General features: G+C 40.7%; 1 protein-coding gene across 9 annotated transcripts in view; it reads left to right on the top strand.

Annotated features, from left to right (window-relative positions):
• Positions 1-23,530, top strand: part of LOC124970792 (radial spoke head 10 homolog B-like) — an 87,790-nt gene that overhangs the window by 26,045 nt on the left and 38,215 nt on the right. For 8 of the 9 annotated variants that reach the window (XM_047534385.1, XM_047534383.1, XM_047534386.1 and 5 more), the window contains 9 exons: positions 855-1,044; positions 2,085-2,199; positions 3,203-3,282; positions 3,563-3,711; positions 9,020-9,127; positions 10,678-10,821; positions 17,393-17,518; positions 18,686-18,770; positions 20,956-21,093. In XM_047534385.1, coding sequence (XP_047390341.1) covers positions 855-1,044; positions 2,085-2,199; positions 3,203-3,282; positions 3,563-3,711; positions 9,020-9,127; positions 10,678-10,821; positions 17,393-17,518; positions 18,686-18,770; positions 20,956-21,093 — 1,135 coding nt within the window. The remainder of the gene's footprint in view (positions 1-854; positions 1,045-2,084; positions 2,200-3,202; positions 3,283-3,562; positions 3,712-9,019; positions 9,128-10,677; positions 10,822-17,392; positions 17,519-18,685; positions 18,771-20,955; positions 21,094-23,530) is intronic. The other variant, XM_047534388.1, reaches the window with a different exon arrangement.

Raw genomic sequence — 23,530 nt, 5'->3', positions numbered from 1 at the left:
TGATGCAGCTGTCCAGGTGGGGCTTCTTTGTTCTCCCTGAGGACCCCAAATGTCATTCTTTGCATTCTCTGACTGTTTAAGAGGAAAGAGGCACAGGTAGGTAGAAGGGGACACCGTACAAGCTGTCGGGTTGTGTGACTGGGGAGTTCAGGGCAGCATAAGGGCATCGGAGGCCTGGGAAAATACTAAAAGGTGAATTGGGGACAGAGAGAGAGCTTAGTAAAGCAATCAGCATGGACATTGCTTAGTGCATACCTTCAGCCCCAAGTACACGTTAGCTAGGTGTTTCTGGCACATTCTGTTCATCAGGTTGAGGAGTTCCTTCTCTTCCTAATTGGCTGAGGGTGTTTATCATGAATGGGTGTTAATTCTGTCAAATGCATCAACTGGTAATCGTGAGGCTTTTCTTTTATAATGTACCAGTATGGTGAATTTCTTTGATTGTATTTTCAAATGTCAAAATCAGCCCTGCAATCGCAGCACAAACTCCACTTGGTGTTGATGTATTATTTGTTTTACATAATGAATTCAATTATTTTTGTCACAAGGATTTTTGCATCTATGTTCAGGAGGGATAGTGACAATAGAATTTTATTGCTGCCATTGAGACAGGATGCCATCACATTGCAGTGTGAAAGGAACTCCATTTTCCAGATAACATGTGTTTTTTACTGTTAGAAATGGCATGTTATTGACTGAGGGCGACAGGCAGAAAAGAACACTGAGCTCTCGCAGGTAAGAGGTATCTGGTTTCTTCACGTGTGCTGTCCTCATTTGATCTAGAAAACAGGTGCTGTGTCTTTTATTGTTGTTTCCATGAAGCAGGATTAAGATACATGGCTGTCTTTTTCCAGGTAGAATTTGCTGTCTTAAGAAACATTACAGAATTAAGAAGAATCTATAACTTCTACAGCAGCCTAGGATGTGATCACTCTCTGGATAATACATTTCTGATGACAAAGCTTCACTTCTGGAGATTTCTAAAAGATTGCAAATTTCATCACCACCATATAACTCTTGCTGATATGGACAGGATATTAAGTGGTGAGTGTTTGGGGTCCTTTACTTCTTTGGGTTTAGAGGACAGTGTACCACACTGCCATTTGGAAATGAGCTAAGGAGTGTTGAGCAAGTAGGGAAGGCAAAAGTCAGGAAAAGAGTTCCAAAACTCAGCCTGTGTCCTTGCTCTGGGTGCTTACAGTGTACTTGCAGAGGTGGTCCCCAGCAATAATAGCTACCCTGGCAAGACCACCTGTAGCAGGGGCGGCAAGGCGCAGCCCGAGGCCAGACCCTGCCCTCCAGCTCTTCTTTCCTGAACCTAGCACTCTCATCTGTGTCTTGCCTATGACTGAGCAGTCAAGAAGGCCAGACCATAAAGCTTCATTTATTTACTCTCATGTACCTCACGGGTAGAAAAGCACTGAATTGCCAGGTCATAAGCAAGAAGGATCTGGGATGGCTTGGAATAGTCTAGAAAATGCTTAGTAGTTTTAGGATTGGTTTTGATTTCAAATTAGAAAGTTCATGTGATAAATTCAACAACCTTGAAAGTTTTACTCTTTCAGCTGAGTTCTGGGAGGCAAAACTGAAGATCTTAAAATATCTACTTGAAAAAATATTAGGAAAAAAAAACCATTTACTTCAAACTTTAATGTTTGAAACATGTTTAAAATTGACTTAGTATTAGCAGTGTTGGGGTTGTGGCTCAATGGTAGAGCGCTTGCGTAGCATGTGTGAGGCACTGGGTTTGATTCTCAGCACCATGTAGAAATAAATGAATGAAGTAAAGGTCTATCAACATCTAAAAAAAATATATTTATACATATATAAAAAAATAACTAGCAGTGATAATCAAACAGTGGCTCAGATCACGAGAACCATGGGGTCAAGGTGTCTTTTCTAGGAAAGTAATCAGAACTCTTCCATGTGGTGCTTCGTTTTTGTTTGGATGCTCACATGTGTTCGGAGTACTCTCAGGAAACAAGTTCTCTGTCATAGTCAGTTCTTTGAATTGTATACCAGGAGTAAATAAAACAGAAGGTTCTAGAAAATGCTATCCATCCTTTCCATTTTTTTTATTTTAGCCAACAATGACATACCAGTTGAAGAAATTCATTCTCCGTTTAGAACAATACTTTTGAGAACATTCTTGAACTACCTCCTGCAGTTGGCTTACCACATTCATCACAAAGAATTTCAGTAAGTACCACTCCTGGGTCCCTGTGAGGGGTGACGCAGACTCACCTGCATTATAGTGACGGTGTTGTTCTCTTTTTCCATTAATCCTTGTTTTTACAGATCTTTGAAGTGCAGGGCTAGAACCAAACTTTTTCCACAAATATCACCCACAAAGCCGTAAGATACTAGGTTAGACTCTGAAAACCCTTCATATCTTGAACTGTTTCAATATTGCAAATAGCTCTTGGAATTCTATTCAGAAATAATCACAACTAAACCTTTCTTCTTAGATCAGAATTTCCTGTCTTTCTCAGAGCAAAATTGATACTATATATATTTTTTAACTTGTTGTTTTGAAATAATTTTAGATTTTCAAGGTTGTTGCCAATTTAGACTGTAGAGTTCCTGTGTATCCTTACTCAAATTTCCCTACTGCTGACTCTTATATAGCTATGATGCATTTATCAAAAGTAAGGAATTAATGTTGCTATAATAACATTAACTAAACTAGACATTAGTAGGATTTCCCCAGTTTTTCCACTGTCCTGTTTCTGTTATAGGATCTAATCTTAGATCCCACAGTTCATTTTGCTGTTCTGTCTTCTCAGACTCTTCTAATCTATGACAGTTTCTTGGACTTTGTCTTTCATGACCTTCACACTTTAGGAAATGCTGGTCAGTTATTTTGTAAGATATCCCATGATTTTGTTTGGCATCTGATATTGCCTCATGATTACACTGAGGTGTAGATTTGGGGGAGGAACACCGTGGCAGTGAACTGCCCTTCTCACTGTGTCACACGGGCAGTGTGTCACGTCAGTGTGCCTCATTACTAGTGATGCTGATCTGGCTCGCAGATTAACATGGCCTCAAGCAAGTTTTTCCACTGTAGCTTACATTTTCCTCTTCTCCCCTTCTATATAGACTCTATTTGTTAGAAATATTAAGTCTCTCCCACACTCCAGAAGAGAATTAAGTTCTAGCTCCTGGAGTGAGGAGTAGTTATGGTATCTTTTAATCACAGAAGCAGAAGTCCATCGCTCTTTCTGTGTTTCACAAAACTGATGACTGAGAACATCCATCCAAATGCCTGCCAAGTAAAAGGTAAGTACAAGAATAATAGGTTCAGGCTAGGTGCTAGCAACTTGGGAGGCTGAGGCAGGAGCATCTCGAGGATCAAAAGTTTAAGGCCAGCCTGGGCAATTTAGTGAGACCCTGTCTCAAAATTAAAAAAATATAAAGGACTGGGGATGTAGCTCAGTGGTAAAGTGCCCCAGGGTACAATCCCCAGTATCAAAAAAAAAGAAAGAAAAATAGGGTTACATTTGCTATGATTTCTTCACAATTTAATTCTATAATCATTTTTTGGAATGTTATATTTTAGGCACTTTATTCAGTGACCAACAGAGAACACTCTACTCAATGAATTATATTGATAAGTGCTGGGAGATTTACACAGCTTATTGCAGAATAAATACAGCTCCACCCAATGAGCCTACAATGAAGATGAGACACTTCCTCTGGATGTTGAGAGTAAGTTTAATATCAGTAGGTTTGAAATTGACTTTAACTGGTCCCGGGCATGGCAGCACACCACTGTAAATCCTAGAGACTTGGGAGGCTCAGGCAGGAGGTCACGTATTCGAAGCCACTGTGGGCACCTCAGCAAGATGCTGTCTAATAAAAATTAAATTAAAATTAAAAAAGGACTGGGAATGCAGCTCAGGGGTAGAATGCCTCTGGGTTAAATACCCAGAACTACAAGGAAAAAATTAATTCTCTTAAATTGGTTTTATATTTATGGGCATTTGATATTAACTAAAGGCAAGATATTGTAGGTGTGATATGTAATAATGAAGTGACGATTTGGGATGAATTTTCATGGTCACTGAATGTTTAGTTTGGAGAAGAGAGTGATGTAAAGGGTCTGTGATGGTGGGAAGCCCAGACCCAGGGGTGTGTCCTGCAGTCCTGGTCCTTTGAAGGAAGATGTAGGATGAATGTCATGTTTAAAAATCCTTGTCCATGTGGGGCATGGTGCCATGGCCTTGGTCCCAGGTACTCAGGAGGCTGAGGCAATGTGGGCAACATAGCAAAACCCTGTCTCAAAAAAAAAAAAAAAAAAATCACTCATCAAAATGTAATTTTTAAAAGTTAATTTGAAAAATAGTGACATCTTATTTATTCAGTGTTCTCATACTAATGGTAGTTTTGTTCCGTGATACTTTGTAATTGTGGGAATATAAATGATGAAAGAATTGAATGCTAATTTTAGAGTGCTTAATGTTTTCAACAGTGCTATGCATATGAAAAACTGATAAATAAATATTATTTTAATTTTTTTTAATTTTTAATTTTTTAAATTTTATTCTAATTACTTGTATATGACAGTAGAATGCATTTATACATTTTGATGACTCATACATAAATGGAATATAAGTTCTCATTTTTCTGACTATACATATTGTAGAATCACATCGGTCATACAGTCATATATGTACATGAGGTAATAATGTCTGTTTCACTCTACTATCATTCCTTCCCCCATAACCCTTCCTCTCCCTTCATTCCTCTCTACCTAATATAAAGTAACTCTATTCTTCCCTACAACCTCCTTTATTGTGAATTAACTTCCACATATCAGAGAAAACATTCGGTCTTCAGTTTTTTGGGTTTGGCTTATTTCACTTAGCATGATATTCTCTAATGCCATCCATTTACCAGCAAATGTCAGAATTTCATTCTTCTTTAAAGCTGAGTAATATTCCTTTTATATATATATATATATATATATATATATATATATATTTAAAAGAAAATGTGAGATATATATTTTTTTTTCTTTTTTTTCACTTTATTGTAAACAAATGGGATACATGTTGTTTCTGTTTGTACATGGAGTAACAGCATACCATTTGCATAATCATACATTTACATAGAGTAATGATGTTTGATTCATTCTATTATTTTTTGCTTCCCCCCCTACCCCTCCCACGCCTCTTTTCCCTCTATGAAGTCCCTCCTTCCTCCATTCTTGCCTCCCCCACCCCCCATTATGTGTCCTCATCCGCTTGTCAGTGAGATCATTCGTCCTTTGGTTTTTTGAGATTGGCTTATCTCACATAGAATGATATTCTCCAATTTCATCCATTTGCCTGCAAATGCCATAATTTTATTATTCTTTATGGCTGAGTAATATTCCATTGTGTATATATGCCACAGTTTCTTTATTCATTCATCAATTGAAGGACATCTAGGTTGGTTCTACATTCTGGCTATGGTGAATTGAGCAGCTATGAACATCGATGTGGCTGTATCTCTGTAGTATGCTGATTTTAAGTCCTTTGGGTATAGGCCGAGGAGTGGGATAGCTGGGTCAAATGGTGGGTCCATTCCAAGTTTTCTAAGGAATCTCCACACTGCTTTCCAGAGTGGCTGCACTAATTTGCAGCCCCACCAGCAATGTATGAGTGTACCTTTTTCCCCACATCCTCGCCAACACCTGTTGTTGCTTCTATTCTTGATAATCGCCATTCTAATTGGGGTGAGATGGAATCTTAGTGTAGTTTTGATTTGCATTTCTCTTATTACTAAAGATGGTGAAAATTTTTTCATATGTTTGTTGATTGCTTGTAGATCTTCTGTGAAGCATCTGTTCATATCCTTAGCCCATTTGTTGATTGGGCTATTTGTATTCTTTGTGTAGAGTTTTTTGAGTTCTTTATAATATCTGGAAATTAGTGCTCTATCTAAAGTATGAGTGGCAAAGATATTCTCCCACTCTGTAGGCTCTCTCTTCGCATTGCTGATAGTTTCCTTTGCTGAGAGAAAGCTATTTAGTTTGAATCTATCCCAGTTATTGATTCTTGCTTTTCTTTCTTGTGCTATGGGGGTCCTGTTAAGGAAGTCTGATCCTAAGCCAACAAGTTGAAGATTTGGACCTACTTTTTCTTCTATAAGATGCAGGGTCTCTGGTCTGATTTCAAGGTCCTTGATCCATTGGAGTTGATTTTTGTGCAGGGTGAGAGATAGGGGTTTAGTTTCATTCTCTTGCATGTGGATTTCCAAAAACTGACAATTTAGTGTCTTACTGTAGGACAGTTTTTTAAAGGTAAGTGATTTAGGAAATGGAATATCATATAGCTGTTTGTCCACCTTCCCCTTTCTTCATGGTCATTTATTATTGAAGAAACTAGGTCATCTGACCTTGCAGAGTAGGTCAGACATCCTGGTTTTTGTGGTAGCGGGGTTCCATGGAGCCCAAGTGACTGGGGGTGTCTGCAGCAATTGGCCCTCACACTCTCACAGGTAAGATTTCAAAGGGGACATGCAGAATAGCAAACAAGTGCTTATCAGCGGAATCGAGGTGGAAATGCATTTTACCAGCAAATGTCAGAATTTCAGTCACAGAGGCACTGTGGACTGTCTCTGAAGAGAACCGTGTGGCTTTTATGGGGTTTGGGTTTCTTTGTTCTTGTCTTGGTTTCCCACACCCACTGTGATTGACAAGTTAGCTATTGTCCTCTGTTGTTTTGTATGGCCCTCAGCAAATTTTCTTTATGAAGGTCTTAATGATGGGCTCACAGAACATGGTTTTGAGATAATGGTTCCTTTAAGGGGTTATCCTTAGCAATGGCCAGGGGTGTGTGACATGCTAGCTCCTAGTTTTTCATGTGTGGGTTCTGTGAGCAGATGCTTAGCTATTCTTCTTGGGTTTCCTGCTTTTCCTAGTCCTGGGACCAGTACTCATCTGATAGCCTCCCCTGTCAGTTGTTCCCCTTCTTGTCCCTCTTCCTGCCTGCTCATAGCTGACTGCATCCTCACAGTGGTGTTTAGCATGTTCTTCTTTTCCCCACACTTCCATGAAAGTGACAGAATTAGGGCCTTGATGAGATTCAGGTTTTTATTCTCTGACCAAGCCACAGGTGGTACTGTGTCCTTCCTGTTACAGCCCATCGGGAGTGATTCCTTGTAGTGATGCTTTGATTGATCAGTGGGTTCATACAGTGTCCGTGTGATGGTCTCTTATAATGTTTCCCATAAACCCTGCCTAGGGGCTTTGCAGTCCCTGGTGGTCATTGCTAGTGGCCATTACTTCATGAGAGAGTATACACTGGCAATTTTCAAAATCTGTCATTTCTTTTACATTCATTAGCTGTGAGTCTTCAAGAACTTTACTTCATTGGTTGAGTACTCTGAAATACAATCCATAGGGGAAAGGAGGGATGAGTGGTTGATTTTTTTTCCTTGATTAATTTTCAGAATAATGAGTTCTACTATTGTGGCAATTCAGTTTAAAAAAAATTTTTTTTTAGTTGTAGATGGACACAATGCCTTTGTTTTATTCATTTATTTTTATGTGTTGCTGAGGTTGGAACCCAGTGCCTCACATGTGCTAGGCAAGCACTCTGCCACTGACCTACAACCCCAGCCCAATTTTTTTGTTTTTAATATGCACACAATATCTCTTATTCCACTGAAGATATGATTTGGAGCGGGGAGGCTAACTGGGGGTTTTTCTCTGCTCTTATAGAATACCTCTGTTCTGGGGCTGGCTTTGTGGCTCAGTGGTAGAGCACTTGCCTAGCATGTGTGGGGCACTGGGTTTGATCCTCAGCACCACATAAAAAGAAATAAATAAAATAAAGGCATACTGTCCATCTACAACTAAAAAAAAATACCTCTGTTCCCTCCAAGTGCTGATTTTGTTTTTTGGTTCGGTTCCTTGGCGTTGGATGTGTGGCAAACCTTGGTCGTTGCTCGCATACAAGACTGCACGCTCTAAAGCTGATTAGGTGGCACTTGTCAAAGAGCAGGTTTCACTGTAGAGGAATTGGCCAGGAAATGCCCTGCTGCAAACTGTGAGTACTGACAGAGCTTTTCTCTTGGGATTTTCCAAAAGCTGTCTCCTGACTCCTGTGTGGGAAACAGGTACCTGATTTTCACAGGCCTGAGGACAGAGTGAAGGGCAGGATTGGGTGTGGGAGAAGGGCCTTATCAAGACCCATTTTCACTTGATCTTTCTTTTCAGCAAAGCACTGGGACTCAAGGGGAGCCAAGTGTTTTTCCTGCCCAAATTATCTCTGATCCAGTCTTTGTGGAGAGTAAGCCTTTAGTGTGGAAAGGGGACCCAGCACACTTGTCTCCATGCTGGCTTCCGTGGTACCCATCTCTCCTTCCCGAGCTGCTTCTCCCTCCTTGAGTGCCTTGGCCTGTTCCTCCAGGGCCAAGGGCCCAGCTCTCCCTGGCCCATGGAGTATGTTGTTATTCATACCGGTATCATCCAACTCCCATTTTGTCTGTCTGTGTTTGTGTGGAACAAAATACTGTCGTTTTAGAGAGATCAGAAAAGGGATAAAGAGGCAAATACTAATGGTGGTCCAGAGTGCTTTTCAAAATGATGGTTTCTAAGATATTGATTTCTGGTTCCCTTTTTCTTTCCCCCCCATTTTTTTTTTGTTTTTGTTTTTGTTTTTGTTTTTGGTGCTGAGAATTGAACCCAGAGCCTTGATGCATGCAAAGCAAGCACTCTACCAACTGAGCTATATCCCCAGCCCCCATTTTTTCTTAAAGTATTATATAACACTTGGATGTGCATTGACATTAAAATATATACCTGGGGCTGGGGTTGTGGTTCAGTGGTAGAGTGCTCATCTAGCATGTGTGAGGCACTGGGTTTGATCCTCAGCACCACATAAAAAATAAATAAATAAAAGTATTGTGTCCATCTATGAATGGAAAAATATTTAAAAACAAATAAAATATATACCTGTTTATAATTAATTATAGGCAGTTAAAAATGTATAGGCAGTTATGATTTGGTTGGTTTTTGCTTTTATAGGACTTTAGGATGATAAATAAAGAATTAACCGCAACCAAATTTGTGACAGTAATAGCAGAGGACAATCCTTTCGTACATGATGGAGTTGACAGCAACTTGGAACTTGAGGTTTGTAAAGATGGGTCACAAATGATACAGATCCAACTCAGGTGTTTGTTCTGCCTTGGACACCAGGAACCAAGATCTGACTGAGAAGAGAATGAACCCAATACACAAAAATATATATTGTGTCTGTGCGTATATACACATACACTTAAAAATTTTTAAATTTGTTCTAATTAGTTATACACGAAAGTAGAATGCACTTATACATTTTGATAAATCATACATAAATGGAATATAATTTCTTATTTTTCTGATTGTACATGTTGTAGGATCCCATCAGTCATGCAGTCATATATGTACATAAGGTAATAATGTCTGTTTCACTCTACTATTCTTCCTACCCCCCACTCCCTCCCCTCCCTTCACTCCCCTCTACCTAATCTAAAGTAAGTTTATTCTTCCCTAACAACCCCCACGCCCTTATTGTGAGTTAGCATCTGCATATCAGAGAAAACATTCGGCCTTTGGTTTTTTGGGATTGGCTTATTTCCAACTCCATCCATTTACCAGCAAATGCCATACTTTCGTTCTTCTTTAAAATTGAGTAATATTCCATCATATATATATATATATATATATACACACACACATACTACATTTTCTTTATCCATTCATCTGTTGAAGGATACCTAGGTCGGTCCATAGTCTAGCTATTGTGAGTCGAGCTGTGTGTGGCTGTGTCACTGTAGTATGCAGATTTTAAGTCCTTTGGGTGTAAACCAAGGAGAGGGAGAGCTGGGTCAAATGGTGGTTCCATTCCAAGTTTTCTTACGAATCTCCATAGTGCTTTCCATAGTGATTGTACTAATTTGCAGTCCCACCAGCAATGTATGAGTGGATCTTTTCCCCCACATCCTTGCCAACATTTATTGTTGCTTGTATTCTCGATAATTGTCATTCTGACTGGAGTGGGATGAAATCTTAGAGTAGTTTTGATTTGCATTTTTCTAATTGCTAGGGATGTTAACATTTTTTTCATATATTTGTTGATCGATTGTATTTCTTCCCTGAAGTACCTGTTCAGTTCCTTAGCCCATTTATTGATTGGGTTATTTGTGTTTTTGGTGTTAAATTTTTTGAGTTCTTTATATATCCTAGAGATTAATGCTTTATTTGAGGTGCATGTGGTAAAGATTTTCTCCCATTCTGTAGACTCTCTCTTCACATTATCAGTTGCTTCTTTTGCTGAGAAGAAGCTTTTTAGTTTGAGTCCATCCCATTTATTGATTCGTGATTTAACTTCTTGTGCTTTAGGGGTCTTGTTAAGGAAGTCAGATCCTCAACTGACATGGTGAAGTTTGGGGCCTACTTTTTCTTCTGTTAGGCACATGGTCTCTGTTCTAGTGCCTAAGTCTTTGATCCACTTTGAGTTGGTTTTTGTTCAGGGTGAGAGATAGAGGTTTTGTTAGATTGTTAGAAAACAAGATTAATATTAGAAAGAAGGATATTTCAATGTCAGAAAAATGAATGAGAAATGATCACCCAAATCAACCTCTGTTCTACCTCTAGGTATGTCAGAAAGAGTAACATCCCTATGTTTTCTTCTATTTCAGCTGGTTTTCCTGGAATTCTTTGAAGCTCTCTTATGCTTTGCACTTAGCTATGTTCCTGAACAAATGACTAAGTCCTGTGTACATGTTCAGTATGATGAAATGTTTGGAAACAAAGTTGGAAGTATTCAAGTGGTGATGAATCAGGTAACATAATCTTAGAATTTACAAACAAGGAAGGGTTTTATTCTGGAATGGCTAAACCTCCATGAAAACTATCTTGGGGTTACACATGCCTAGCATGCGTGAGGCACTGGGTTTGACCCTCTGCACCACATAAAAATAAATAAAATAAAGATATTATGTCCATCTACAACTAAAAAATACATTGAAACAAAACTATCTTGGTCTTTTGTAACCTTTCTAGAAAATAATCTAAAACTTAAGAAAATTTATGCTGCCTTTTCACATTTTGAAAGGTTTGTATTGTTTTGTTTTGCTCTTTTTTAAGTTAGGGAAAATGTATTTCCTGGACATGGTCCAGGAAGACTTCTAGCCACAGCAGTGAAAATATAATGGAAGCCAGTGTGCATACTGATGAGATCACATTAGGGAATCTGATGTCATTATGACATGCTTCATTATGTGTATGTAGTGTTTAGAGAAGCAGAAAGCCTGTCCCAGAGCAAAGGTATCAAGGAACAGTTCCTGAGTACACAAAAGATGATGAGCAGGTCCCCCAGGATGGGGCTTGAGCACAAGGATGGACACCCTAGACTTCACCGCGAGACCCTGGCCAGGAAGGTACTGTGTCATCAATTTATGAAGGATCTAGGGCATGTAAAACACTTTGTTGGGGGTTTCAGGTTAGCAAGCTTGAAGAATTTTCAGGTTTTGAGACACAAGGGAGATTCTTGGGGGCCTGCTGAGTGCCATACCTGGTTGACTCTTCAGAACTGCTCATGTGGAGAGTCACCTTATTGTTCAAGGAGGATGTCTTATCACAAACCCCTCAGATGTGCCTTGGATTGCTTATGGGGAAGCTGGGGGCGGGGCTTTGCGTTGGTTGTTTTTGTTTGTTTGTTTGTACCAGGGATTGAACTCATGGGCTCTCAACCACTGAGCCACATCCCCAGCCCTAGTTTGTATTTTATTTAGAGTCAGGGTCTCATTGAATTGCTTAGCGCCTTGCTAAGTTGCTGAGGCTGACTTTGAACTCAAGATCTTCCTGCCTCAGCCTCCCAAGCTGCTGGGATTACAGGTGTGTGCCACCGTGTCCGACTCTTTGTGTTCTTTTCAGCACCTCATTGCCCACACCTTAGCCAGATATGCCTCCTTCAGGTTGAGCCTGTGGCTGGTGGCCTCTCCAGTTCATCTGGGAAATGATCTTGGGCCATAGTCCAGGGTTTTTCTCTGAAGGAAATGAATGTTTACCTTGAATTTATCAATCATTTCACAGATGATATAATACTTTTTATTACTAAAATGAAATACTGCAGGTAGGCTAAGTTTATAAAGAATTAGCTTATAGTTCTAGAGTTTCAAGGGTTCATATCTGATGATGCCCTTCTTTCTGGCGGAGTCATGAAGTGGCTCAGGGCATCCATGGAAAGAGAAAAAAATTGTGTGTGTGTCTGTCTGGTCTCTTCCTTTTTAAAAATAAAGCCACCAGTGTTCAGTCATGGGGGCTCTACCCTGATGGCTAGCTAATCCTGATCACTTTCCGAAGGTCTTGCCTCCCAAATACCATAGTCAGATTGTTTGCCTCCTCTTAATGCCTAACGATGAGTGTTAAATTTCAACACACAAAGCCTTGGGGGACAAACTATATGCAAACCATAGCAGATGGCCTCCCCGTAGATTCTAATAATGTGAGTGTGAATATGCTGATCCAGGGCATGTCCCCAGCAACCACCTGGTAAGTTCGTTGCTGGTTTTCAGTATGTCATTCCATGTAGTTTATGTGTCCATCTTATAGCCCATGTGTTAGGCCCCCTCATCCTTTTCTGGAATTTGGAACTTCACCTCATGCTTCAACTTCATCTCTGCTCCCTTTTGATTAATAATTTTGGGACATTATTGAGAGTCCACTGAGACAGTCAGCCTCAACCTGTTAAAGTCCTGTCTTCTTGTTCTGTTCACAGCAACTTCATACATTTCAATAATTTGGGGGAGGGGGCAAGGGGAAATAAAGAGCTGTGCAGAATGAGAGAGAGTGAGCTCCAGAGATCTGCAGAGGTCTCCCTTGTACTGTTGGCTGAGGGTACTGCCATGGGCTTGTATGTAGGAAATGACTGGAGGCCAAGGAAAGAACCACCCGGAAAAAAGTGGAATAGGCCTAAGGACTTGCACACAACTGCAAACACGTGACATTCCCAATAGCTAGGGTTAGAGAGTCCTGACAAATGAGTAAGGGTGTTAGATCTGAAAAGTCCCCCAAAGGCCTATTTTGTTTAAGCCTTTGTCCCACCCTATGACATTACTGGGAGCTAGAGTTACTGCAAAGAAGGTAGGTCATTGGGGGTGTGTCATTGAAGGGGATATTGGAACTTCCAACCCCTTCCTCCCTCTGCTTCCCAACCACCATCGAGTAAGCAGCTTTCCTCTACCATGCACTCCTGCCATGATTTACAGTGCCACCACAGGCCCAAGGCAGCAGAGCCAAACAAGCATTGACCGAAACCTCTGAAACCAGAGCCAAAATAAACCTTTCCTCTCTCTGATTTGCCTCAGATTTTGTCACAGGAATGGAAAAGTGACTAACACAGAGGGGCACTGGATTGAATATACTGCTTCAGTATTTGTGTCCTAGATCAAAGCCTGTTCTGGGCCCAGCTTACAAAGCAAGACTGACAAGGATCAAATTATTTCCAACTAATTTAACTACATCTCAGAACAAAGCACAAAATAATGTTTAAAGGAATGCCCAAAATTTCCAGGGTACAATTCTGTAAAAATAAAAGATGCTTCGCATCCAGTCAAAACTAGGAGGCAGCCAGGTGTAGTGTTGCATGCCTGTAATCCCAGCCGCTTAGGAGGCTGAGGCAGGAGGATCCAGGGTTCAAAGCCAGCCTCAGCAAAAGTGAGGCACTAAGCAATTCAGTGAGACCCTTTCTCTAAATGAAATACAAAATAGGGCTGGGGATGTGGCTCAGTGGTTGAGTGCCCTGAGTTCAATTCCTGGTACCAAAACAATAACAACAACAAACTATGAGGCATGGAAAGCAGTCACACATGGTCTGTAATGAGAATAACCAACCGATAAAAACAAACCTAGAAATGACATGGATGACAGAGTCAGCAGACAAATCCTTTTTATAGATATACTACATGTGTTCAAGGAGGATGAAGAAAGCAGGAGTATGTTAAGGACAGACATTAATGATGAAGAAAATTTTGGGAGGAATAAACAGCTTCTTAGACTCTACAAGAGAAAAGATTAGCAAACCTAAAAATAGCAGAATTCAATCCAAAACAAAGGACGCAGAAAAAAAGAAATAGTATCAGTGGGCTTTAAGACTTAAAAACCTCATATATAGATGGTTCAGATTATAATTTTTTGACTTTATGAGGATGCAAAATTGATATACATTTGATAGAAGCCTTCCTTTAATTTTGATCTTTTCCTGGGCTATCTGTATATGGTATGATGCTCATGATGTTATGAAGTGGCAACCAGCCACTTCCTCGTTACTGTACAATGTGCTGTTCAGTCAATCATGTGAGATAGTCAATACTTTATTCTAAAATAGACTTTGTATTCCATGATTTTACCCAAGCATGGGCTAATACAACATGTGTTGGATAAAGTAGGCTAAGCTGTGAGGTTTGGGAGGTTAGGTGTGTTAAACACATTTCTGACACTACATTCAGCTTTCAGTGCATCAGGACATAACCCCATTGCAAGTTGTCGTCTCTTAAATTTTTGACACCCAGAAGGAGGGAAAAAGCAGAAAAGAAATAATGACTGAAAAGTCCAAAAATTATGGAAACTATAGACCTACAGATTCCAGAAGCACAACAAATCCCAACACATTTTAATCAAATTGCTTTAAAAAAGTGATAAAGATCTTAAAAGCAAGCCAGAGATAAGACAGTGAACAGATATAAGATTGACAAGTCTTCTTGTCTTCTTGTTCCTGTGAAGTAACATCTTAAAATTAAAGAAAAAAACCTTTCAACTTGGAATTCAACACTCACAAAAATAGTTTTCAAATGTGAAGGTGAAGGGAAGGGGATTCTGGAGAGATGGTCAGAAGCAGTAGTGATCTGGAACTCTGGAGTCTATTGAAAGTTTGAAACTCTGTGTGTGTGTGTGTGTGTGTGTGTGTGTGTGTGTGTGTGTTGCTGGGGATTGAACCCAGGGCCTTGTGCCTATAATGCAGGCACTCTACCAACTGAGCTACATCCCCAGCCCCCAAAGCCTGAAACTTCTGAGGTGAATTTTGGTGTGATCAGTTCCTAACCTCGAAGCCGGCGGCCCTTACCCCAGCACTGTCTCAGGCAGCTGTGCACATGCACCAGCCTGCAGGCAGTGTGTGGGAGCCAGGGTGGGCAATTAGGACCATCCTCCAAGTGTTTAGGAGTGCTCTGGCCCCTGGTTTCTGTGGCTGGTCACAGATCCAGAGGTGGGCAGTCCTTGTTGCACCCTTCCCCACTTTTGCAAGACCCTCAACCTCTGCTAAAGAGACTTCTCGGTCCTTTAAAGGCCATAACTCTGCCACACTTTTCCTCTATTACTCACACCAGGCACTAAAGACTTAAGTTATTCAAAAGCAATGGCAATATATATGGGCAAGATTAGAATGCCAGGGAAGGGTGAAGCCTCCAGAAAGACCTCTGATGACCTGATGTTTATTATGCCTCAGGCTAGTTCTTAGCACAGGGACAGCAAAAAAACAATACGAAACAAAATATATCCAGTTACCACATTATTGGGTTCAAATATTCAGTTTTCAACAATATAATCACAAGGCATATGAAGAAACAGGGAAGTGTCCCATTCAAATGAAAAAGTAAACCAACAGAAACTGTCCCTGAGAAAGATGAGGTGACAGTCTTACAAGACAGAGACATTAAAACAGCTGTCTTAAAGTCACTTAAAGAACTAAAGGAAGATGTAGAGAAAGTTAAGAAAATGATGTATATACAAGTGGTAATATCAACAAACATATAGAAAACCTAAGAAGAAACAAAATCCTATAACTGAAAGTGTAAGAACTGAAAGGGAAAAATTCACTAGTAGAACTCAAAGGCAGATTTGATTGCACACACTGAAGAAAGAGACGGTGAACTTGAGAACAAGACAACTGAGGAACAGAAAGAAAAAAGAAAAAAGATGAAGAAAAGCAAACACAGCCTAAGGGACCTGTGGAACACCATCAAGTGGACCAACATATACATAAAGTAAATCCCAGAAGAAGAGAAAATGAAAGGAGCAGAGAGTATTTGAAGAAATAGTAGCTGAAAACTTCCCAAACTTAATGAAAGACATGAATATGAATATTCAAGAAGCTCCACAAACCCCAGGTAGGATGAACCCAGAGGCCCACACTAAGACACATTATAATCAAATCGTTGAAAGACAGAATCGTGAAAGCAACAAGGGAGAAGTGGCTTGTCACCTACAAGGGATCAAAAGTAATATCAGATTTCTTATCAAAACTTTGGAGGCCAGAAAACAGTGGGCTGACATATTCAAAACATTAAAATAAAACCTATTAACCAAAAATTGTATATCACTCACTTTAAAAGTGAGAAATTAAGACATTCACAGATAAGCAAAAGGTGAGGTGGGTAAGTTCTGATGAGGCCTACTATGCAAGAAATCATAAATGCTGAATGAAATGAAAGGACAAGATGGTGTATCAAAGGACACTACCATTAGATTGCTTAAAAAACAAAAACTATGAACTGTGTACATTAAAAACTTATGTGCGTCCGACATTATCAGCCTGTTGGTATGGAAGACAATATTTACAATCCATATATCCTGTAAGAGGTTATAACACATAGGAAATGTTCAAAAACTTCTAAAACTCAATAGCAAAAACAACAACAGCAACAATACCTACCCAGTTAAAAAAATGGGCAAAGGACTTAAATATGCATTTTTCCAAAGAAAGTATACAAATAGCCAGCTGCAGTGGTGCACACCTGTAATCCCAGTGGGCAAGAGGCCAAGGCAGAGGATTGCAAGTTCAAATCCAGCCTCAGCAACTTAGCAAGTCCCTGTCTCAAAATAAAAAATAAAAAAAGGCTGGGGATGTGGCTCAGTGGCTAAGTTCCCCTGGATTCAATCCCTGGTATTAAAGGGAAAAAAAAAAAAAAAAAAAAAAAAAAGGTCTACGAATAGCCAATAAGCACATGAAACAGTGATCAAATTGCTAATCATTAGGGGAATCCTAATCAAAACCACAGAAAGATAATGCCTCACACCCATTAGGGTAGCCATAAAACAAGTCCAATGGTCAAAAATTTTCAGATCACCCACCAAACTAATTACATATATCCATGCCAGTGGGGCATGACTCAGCAAGAAAATAACAACACAGATGAATCTCAGAATAATTACACTGGGTGAAAATAGAGGCAAAACGGCTGGATACCACGTGGTGTCATTTATATAAAATTGCGTGAGGTGCAAAGCAATGGTTGCCTTGGGGGGCGGGGAGGAAAGCCAGTTGTACCTTGTTAGAGAAACGTGTGAATGTGCGTATACACAATGTGCGTGCATCTCTGGAAGCTGGAAACCCTCTGTGTGCTTGTCCTTGCTTAGAGCATCCACAACAGGAGTCCAAGTGTAGTCACGAGCCACGAGTCTGATGTCGTTAACTTTGGCAACACCAAGTCATCTTCAAGCAAGTTAGGATTCTTGCCTGATATGAGAATAAGGAAATCAGAGGTTTGTATTTACAACGCACCGTGTCACATTTACACAGCTGTGGTGTCAGCCCATTGAGTGCCTGTTACGGGAAGAGTGCCTTTCCTTGTGCTGTGGGTCAGCAGGGGGCAGAATGCCCATGTCACATGCACTTTTACAAGCTGAGGAGCAAAGGGAGATTCTGGCAAGCAAGTGGCAGCAGCACACACTTATGGGGGCTTTGCCAGATGCCACGCACTTCCCAGGTGTCAGCTCATTTAATGCCTCACATGACCTTTAGGTCCTGTTGTCTCCAGGAGGCGACTGTGGCACTGAAAGCTCACGTTATTGCCCATGATCACTAACCAGTGAGCAGTGGAGCTGGGGTCTGTAACCACGCAGTCTGAGTCCAGAATCTGCACCTGACACCACAAGCCTCTGTACACTTAGGAGGTCTAAGTGATTCCAAGGGCACCTGGCTGGTTCTGAGCGAGAGGGGATGGGAAACCACCTGAGCAGAGCCATCCATAGGTTCCTGGCTTCCCTGTTGACAAACCAGATGGGAAGCTCGTGGAACTATCCCAGTCCAAGGTGATGGCGACTTAGGATGAGGTGGGGAGAAGGGCTCAGGACCATGGGGTTGAGGTGGGTGTGGGGATCTGAGAGGGAAAGAGAAGGCAAAGATAAATTTAAGATTTTTGGCCTGACCAACTGGAAGAATACAGTTGCTATTCACTCTGATGTGGAAGGCCAGGGTGGGGGCAAAATTAAGAGGTTGATCCTGGACCTGTTTTGGGCACCTGATTAGATTTCTGAGTGGTGACCGCAAGTGGCCAGACTGGGACCAGTCTGCAGTTCCAGGGTACATTCTAGCTGGAAATAGAATTGTTGGTGCTACCACATGTCTGTGGTCATTAAGGCCAGGAATGTACGAACTTAAGTACAGTTGATCATATATTATAAATGCTTTGCCATCAGACACAGGGGAGGCCTTGACATCTTTGCTTTGGGTTTTGGGGGAAGCCTTTCAGTAGGTGCATTTCCTCAGTCATATAAATGTCATATTTTACACAAGTTAAAAATAGTCAAATTTAGCTGAGAACGGCCTCGTTAGTAATTTGCTAATCAGTTAAAATGTAGAAAACTAGTTTTAGTCCATGATGATGCAGAAGTAATATTTCATTTTTTTTTTTAATGTAAATGCCCAAGATCAAGAAGTCTCTAAGTGATGACAAAAGTTCCAAAATGAATTTTAAACCTTCAGGAAAAAACCTGACCTTCCTATCTCAGAATGGTGAGTATTTTAATTGGAGAACTTCAATACTCGTGAGCTGTTGTTCATAAATTATTTCCAGTCTGCTCAACTTCCCAAGTTTCTCTCTTACCTGAGGAGGCTGGTACAGCTGCTCCCGGTTCTCCTGTGTGGGCTGTGGGAGGTCCCTCTCCAGGTAGGACCAGGACCAGCACTAAACAGCTGATGGCCCTCCCCGACCCTGCCTGGACTGTGTCCCCAGTCAGTTATTTTTACTCGAGAGCCTCATTCTCCCCATTTTTTGAGCCTATTCTAGGGTCAGCCTCCTCTGCTGGCACCTTTCTGGTTCTCCCACCTCCCCTGGCTGGCGGCGCTTCCTCACCTCCAGGCTGTTCCTCGTACCATCTGATTCTAACCACCCACTGTCCACGTCAGGCCCCCCCAGAGCCACTACCTCAGCACATTTGCTGGGGACTTCCTGCCACCATCTCACTGCCCTCAGCTGCTCTGGCCTAGCTTCTCATGGTCGGCTACTGGGGGTGAGTTCAAGGCTCTGTCCTGGGCCTGGGCTGCCTCTCCTGGGGCATCCATTCTGAGGGCCTGTCTCTTCCCCGGCCCTCCCTCCCTCCCTAGCTGGTCATGCTCTTGAGCTCTTGTGTGTAGAAGGACACTGTTGGCCTCCTTCCCTCCAGTGCCTCTCACTTTCTCTGCTCCCTTGCTGAGGAAAGCCTGGGTTCGTCCCCTCTGCCTGCTTGGCTTACCCCACACCCGCTTGCTCTCACCATACCCAGCTGTTCCCCTTCCTCGCCGGTGACTTTGAGCTGTCGCCCAGTAACCCTGCCCTCATGTGAACTGCTTTCTCAGGAACCCTCTTCCCCTTGACTTCCACAACCCTCACTCTCTGTGTTTTCCTCTCCTCTGGGCCTAATCTGCAAGGCTGTGGTGGTCAGCATCCTAGCAGAGAACCAGACTTACTTAGGACTGTCCCCAAAGCCATCCTCAAGATGTATAGTTCCCGTGGCAGCAACAACTACAAAGGGAACCCCAGTCACCATATTTCACCAGTGAAGCCATTAGCTGGTGATTCATCTTGTAGCTATACCGTGATTTTGCCCTGGATGTCTCTGGTTCTTCCTTTAACAATGGTTGAGCACCTACTGTGTGCTAGCCACTGTGACCATGGCTACTGCTCTGTCTGCTGCCAGGGCCATTCCCTTAGCCCATGTGGCACCTTTTCTCAAAGTCCCATTTCATCTGGTTTTTGCATGCACGTGGCTATGACTTACTGTCCTTCAGGTCGGAGGTATTTATGACGACGAACATAAGAATTTTCCTTCATATTCAGTTCCATTCTGACCTTAGAGTCCTGGGCTGCATATAATGATACAATTCTCTGATTTTAAAATCTGCTAAGTAATTAGAAAATCAGCATTGCTTAAAAGGATGGGAAATCACAGTCATTTGGAAAGGTTTGTTTTTTTAACCTAGACACAAAGGGGAGAAAGTGGGATAAGCCCTGGGATTTTTTTTTTTTTTTTTAGAATAACCATAACTCTTTAGAAGAAAGAATTCACTGAGGCACATAGCTCTCTTGTCCTAATGCACTTCAGACTTTGAGCAAGTCACAGACAGATGTTATCAAATACTTTGTCCCAGATATCTAAGTAGTTTAACTGTAGCCTCTCTGGGGCTGAACGGTGGCACCAGAAAGTCCCTTTCACGGTTCTTCACCTTACTCCACCCTGCCTATGGGGTCCCAGTCACCTCGTGAAGGCCCATGGGGTTGTGTTTTGGGTTCTCTGATCTTCCTTATGTGTTCAACACATCTAAGGACAAAAGAGAATGATTGACAAAGCTAGTCTGGAAGGCCTTAATTTCAAGATGAATAATTTGAAAAGTGCTATTTAGTTGGGTGTGCGGGTGCCTGCCTGTAATACCAGAGGCCCAGGAGACTAAGGCAGGAGGATCACAAGTTCAAAGCCAGCAACTTAGTGAGGCCCTAAGCAACTTAGTAAGATCCCATCTCAAGATAAAAATTTTTTTTAAATGGGCTTGGTATGTGACTCAGTGGTTAAGCACCCCTGGGTTCAATCCCTGGTACAAAAAAGGTAAAAAAAGGAAAGAAAGAAAGAAAAAGAAAAATGACATTTATTTTGGCAAAAGGATATATCAAGGGATTCCTGAACCATAAAGTAATTCCATAAACATAAAATTTATTAAATTGTAGCCCCAAATGTGACGTTTGATGCAAACTCAGGACCTGGAATACATATGGAAGCAGCCTTAAAGACAGATGTCAAAGAGAAAGAGGATAATGGATTGCCACACATTGATGAAGAAGATGACACTCTTAGTAAAGGACCAGGTATGTTGATTTTAAATGTAAAATATCATCTAATCACTTGAAAATTTAAAGCAAAATCAAAGAACAAAAATCCACCAAAAATGAAGACCACTATTCTTGTAAATAATTTATAAAGAAAATCAAATTGCCTTTCTAAGAACACTTAGGAAATTCAGATAACTTAGACGTTACCTATAGGACATGGCTAAGACTACAACCAGAAAAAAACTTATCGTATTAAGTTTACTAAGAAAATAATAGCCTAAACACTCAGCCCCAAAAAGTAGAAAAGACAAATAGTAAAACCCCAGGAGAGCGGGAAAAAGGCCGTGGCAAGATGTACTCACAGGTGGGGCACAGTGGCCGCACCTGTATTCCCAGCAGCTTTGGAGGCTGAGGCAGGAGGATCTCAAGTTCAGTCAGCCTCAGCAACTCAGTGAGGCTCTAAGCAACTTAGCGTGACCCTGTTTCTAAATAAAAAATGAAAGGGGCTGGGATTGGGCTCAGTGGTTAAATGCCACTGGGTTCAATCCCCGGTAATAAATAAATAAATAAATAGATAGATAGATAGATAGATAGATAGATAAATAAATAAATAAATAAGATGCGCTCACAGATTGCAGACCAGAAGAAAAAGGAAAGTAGTGGGCCTGGAATTCTACATGCTGGTGCTTTGAGTAAAAGGTAAATAAGAAAACCTGAACCTCATGGTCCGAACAGAGGTGATAAAATGCCGTTTTTGTTACTATTGCTCTGCAGTAGAGTTTAAGGTCTGGTATTGTGATACCTCCTGCATCACTCTTCCTGCCCAGGATTGCTTTGGCTATTCTGGGTCTTCTGTTCTTCCAGATGAATTTTGTAATTGCTTTCTCCATTTCAATGAGAAATGTCATTGGGATTTTAATAGGAATTGCGTTAAATCTGTATAGTGCCTTTGGAAGTATGGCCATTTTGATAATATTAATTCTGCCTATCCAAGAACACAGGAGATCTTTCCATCTTCTAAGGTCTTCCTCAATTTCTTTCTTTAATGTTCTGTAGTTTTCATTGTAGAGATCTTTTACCTCTTTGGTTAGATTGATTCCCAGGTATTTTATTTTTTTTTTTTTTGAGGCTATTGTGAATGGAGTTGTATTCCTCATTTCCCTTTCAGATGTTTCATCGCTTATGAATAAAAATGCTTTAGATTTATGCGTGTTGATTTTATAACCTGCTGTTTTGTTGAATTCATTGATGAGGTCTGGAAGTTTTCTGGAGGAGTTTTTTGGATCCTCTAAATATAGAATCACGTCATCAGCAAATAGTGACAGCTTGTGTTCTTCTTTTCCTTTTCGTATTCCTTTAATTTCTTTGGTCTGTCTAATTGCTCTGGCTAGAGTTTCAAGGACGATGTTGAATAGAAGTGGTGAAAGAGGGCATCCCTGCCTTGTTCCAGTTTTTAGGGGGAATGCCTTCAGTTTTTCACCATTTAGAATGATATTAGCCATGGGCTTAGCATAAATGGCCTTTACAATGTTAAGGAATGTTCCCACTACCCTATTTTTTCTAGTGTTTTGAGCATGAAGGGGTGTTGTATTTTGTCAAACACTTTTTCTGCATCTATTGAAATAATCATGATTCTTCACCTTAAGTCTATTGATATGGTGAATTACATTTATTCATTTCCGGAAGTTGAACCAACCTTGCATTCCCGGGATGAACCCCACTTGATCATGGTGCACTATCTTCTTAATATGTTTTTGTATGCAGTTTGCCAGAATTTTATTAAGGATTTTTGTGTCTATATTCATCAAAGATATTGGTCTAAAATTTTCTTCCCTTCATGTGTCTTTGTCTGGTTTTCATATCAGAGTGATACTAGCTTCATAAAATGAGTTTGAAAGGGTTCCCTCCTTTTCTATTTCCTGGAATACTTTGAGGAGTCTTTTTTTAAAATATTTTTTATTTTTACAGACACATTTTGATTCATTGTACACAAATGGGATACAACTTTTCATTTCTATGGTTGTACACAATGTATATTCACACCATTCATGTAATCATACATATATATAGGGTAATACTGTTTCATTCTGTTTTTCCATTCCCACCCCCTCCCACCCCCTTTTTCCTCTACAAAGTTCCTTCCTCCAAAGTTCCTTCATTCTTCTCTCCCCCCCACTACTCTCCATCATTATATATTGTCATGCACTTATCAGAAAAAATATTCGGCCTTTGGTTTTTTGGGCTTGGCTTATTTCACTAAGCATGATATTTTCCAACTTCATCCATTTACCAGCAAATGCCATAATTTTATTGTTCTTTATGGCTGAGTAATATTCCATTGTGTATATATATCACAGTTTCTTTATCCATTCATCAATTGAAGGACATCTAGGTTGGTTCCACAATCTGGCTATTGTGAACTGAGCTGCTGTGAACATTGATGTGCCTGCATCACTGTAGTATGCTGATTATA

The sequence above is a fragment of the Sciurus carolinensis genome, chromosome 18, assembly GCF_902686445.1.
Source record: "Sciurus carolinensis chromosome 18, mSciCar1.2, whole genome shotgun sequence".
NCBI classification, from domain to species: domain Eukaryota; kingdom Metazoa; phylum Chordata; class Mammalia; order Rodentia; family Sciuridae; genus Sciurus; species Sciurus carolinensis.
This window is presented reverse-complemented; position numbering and strand designations above follow the sequence as displayed.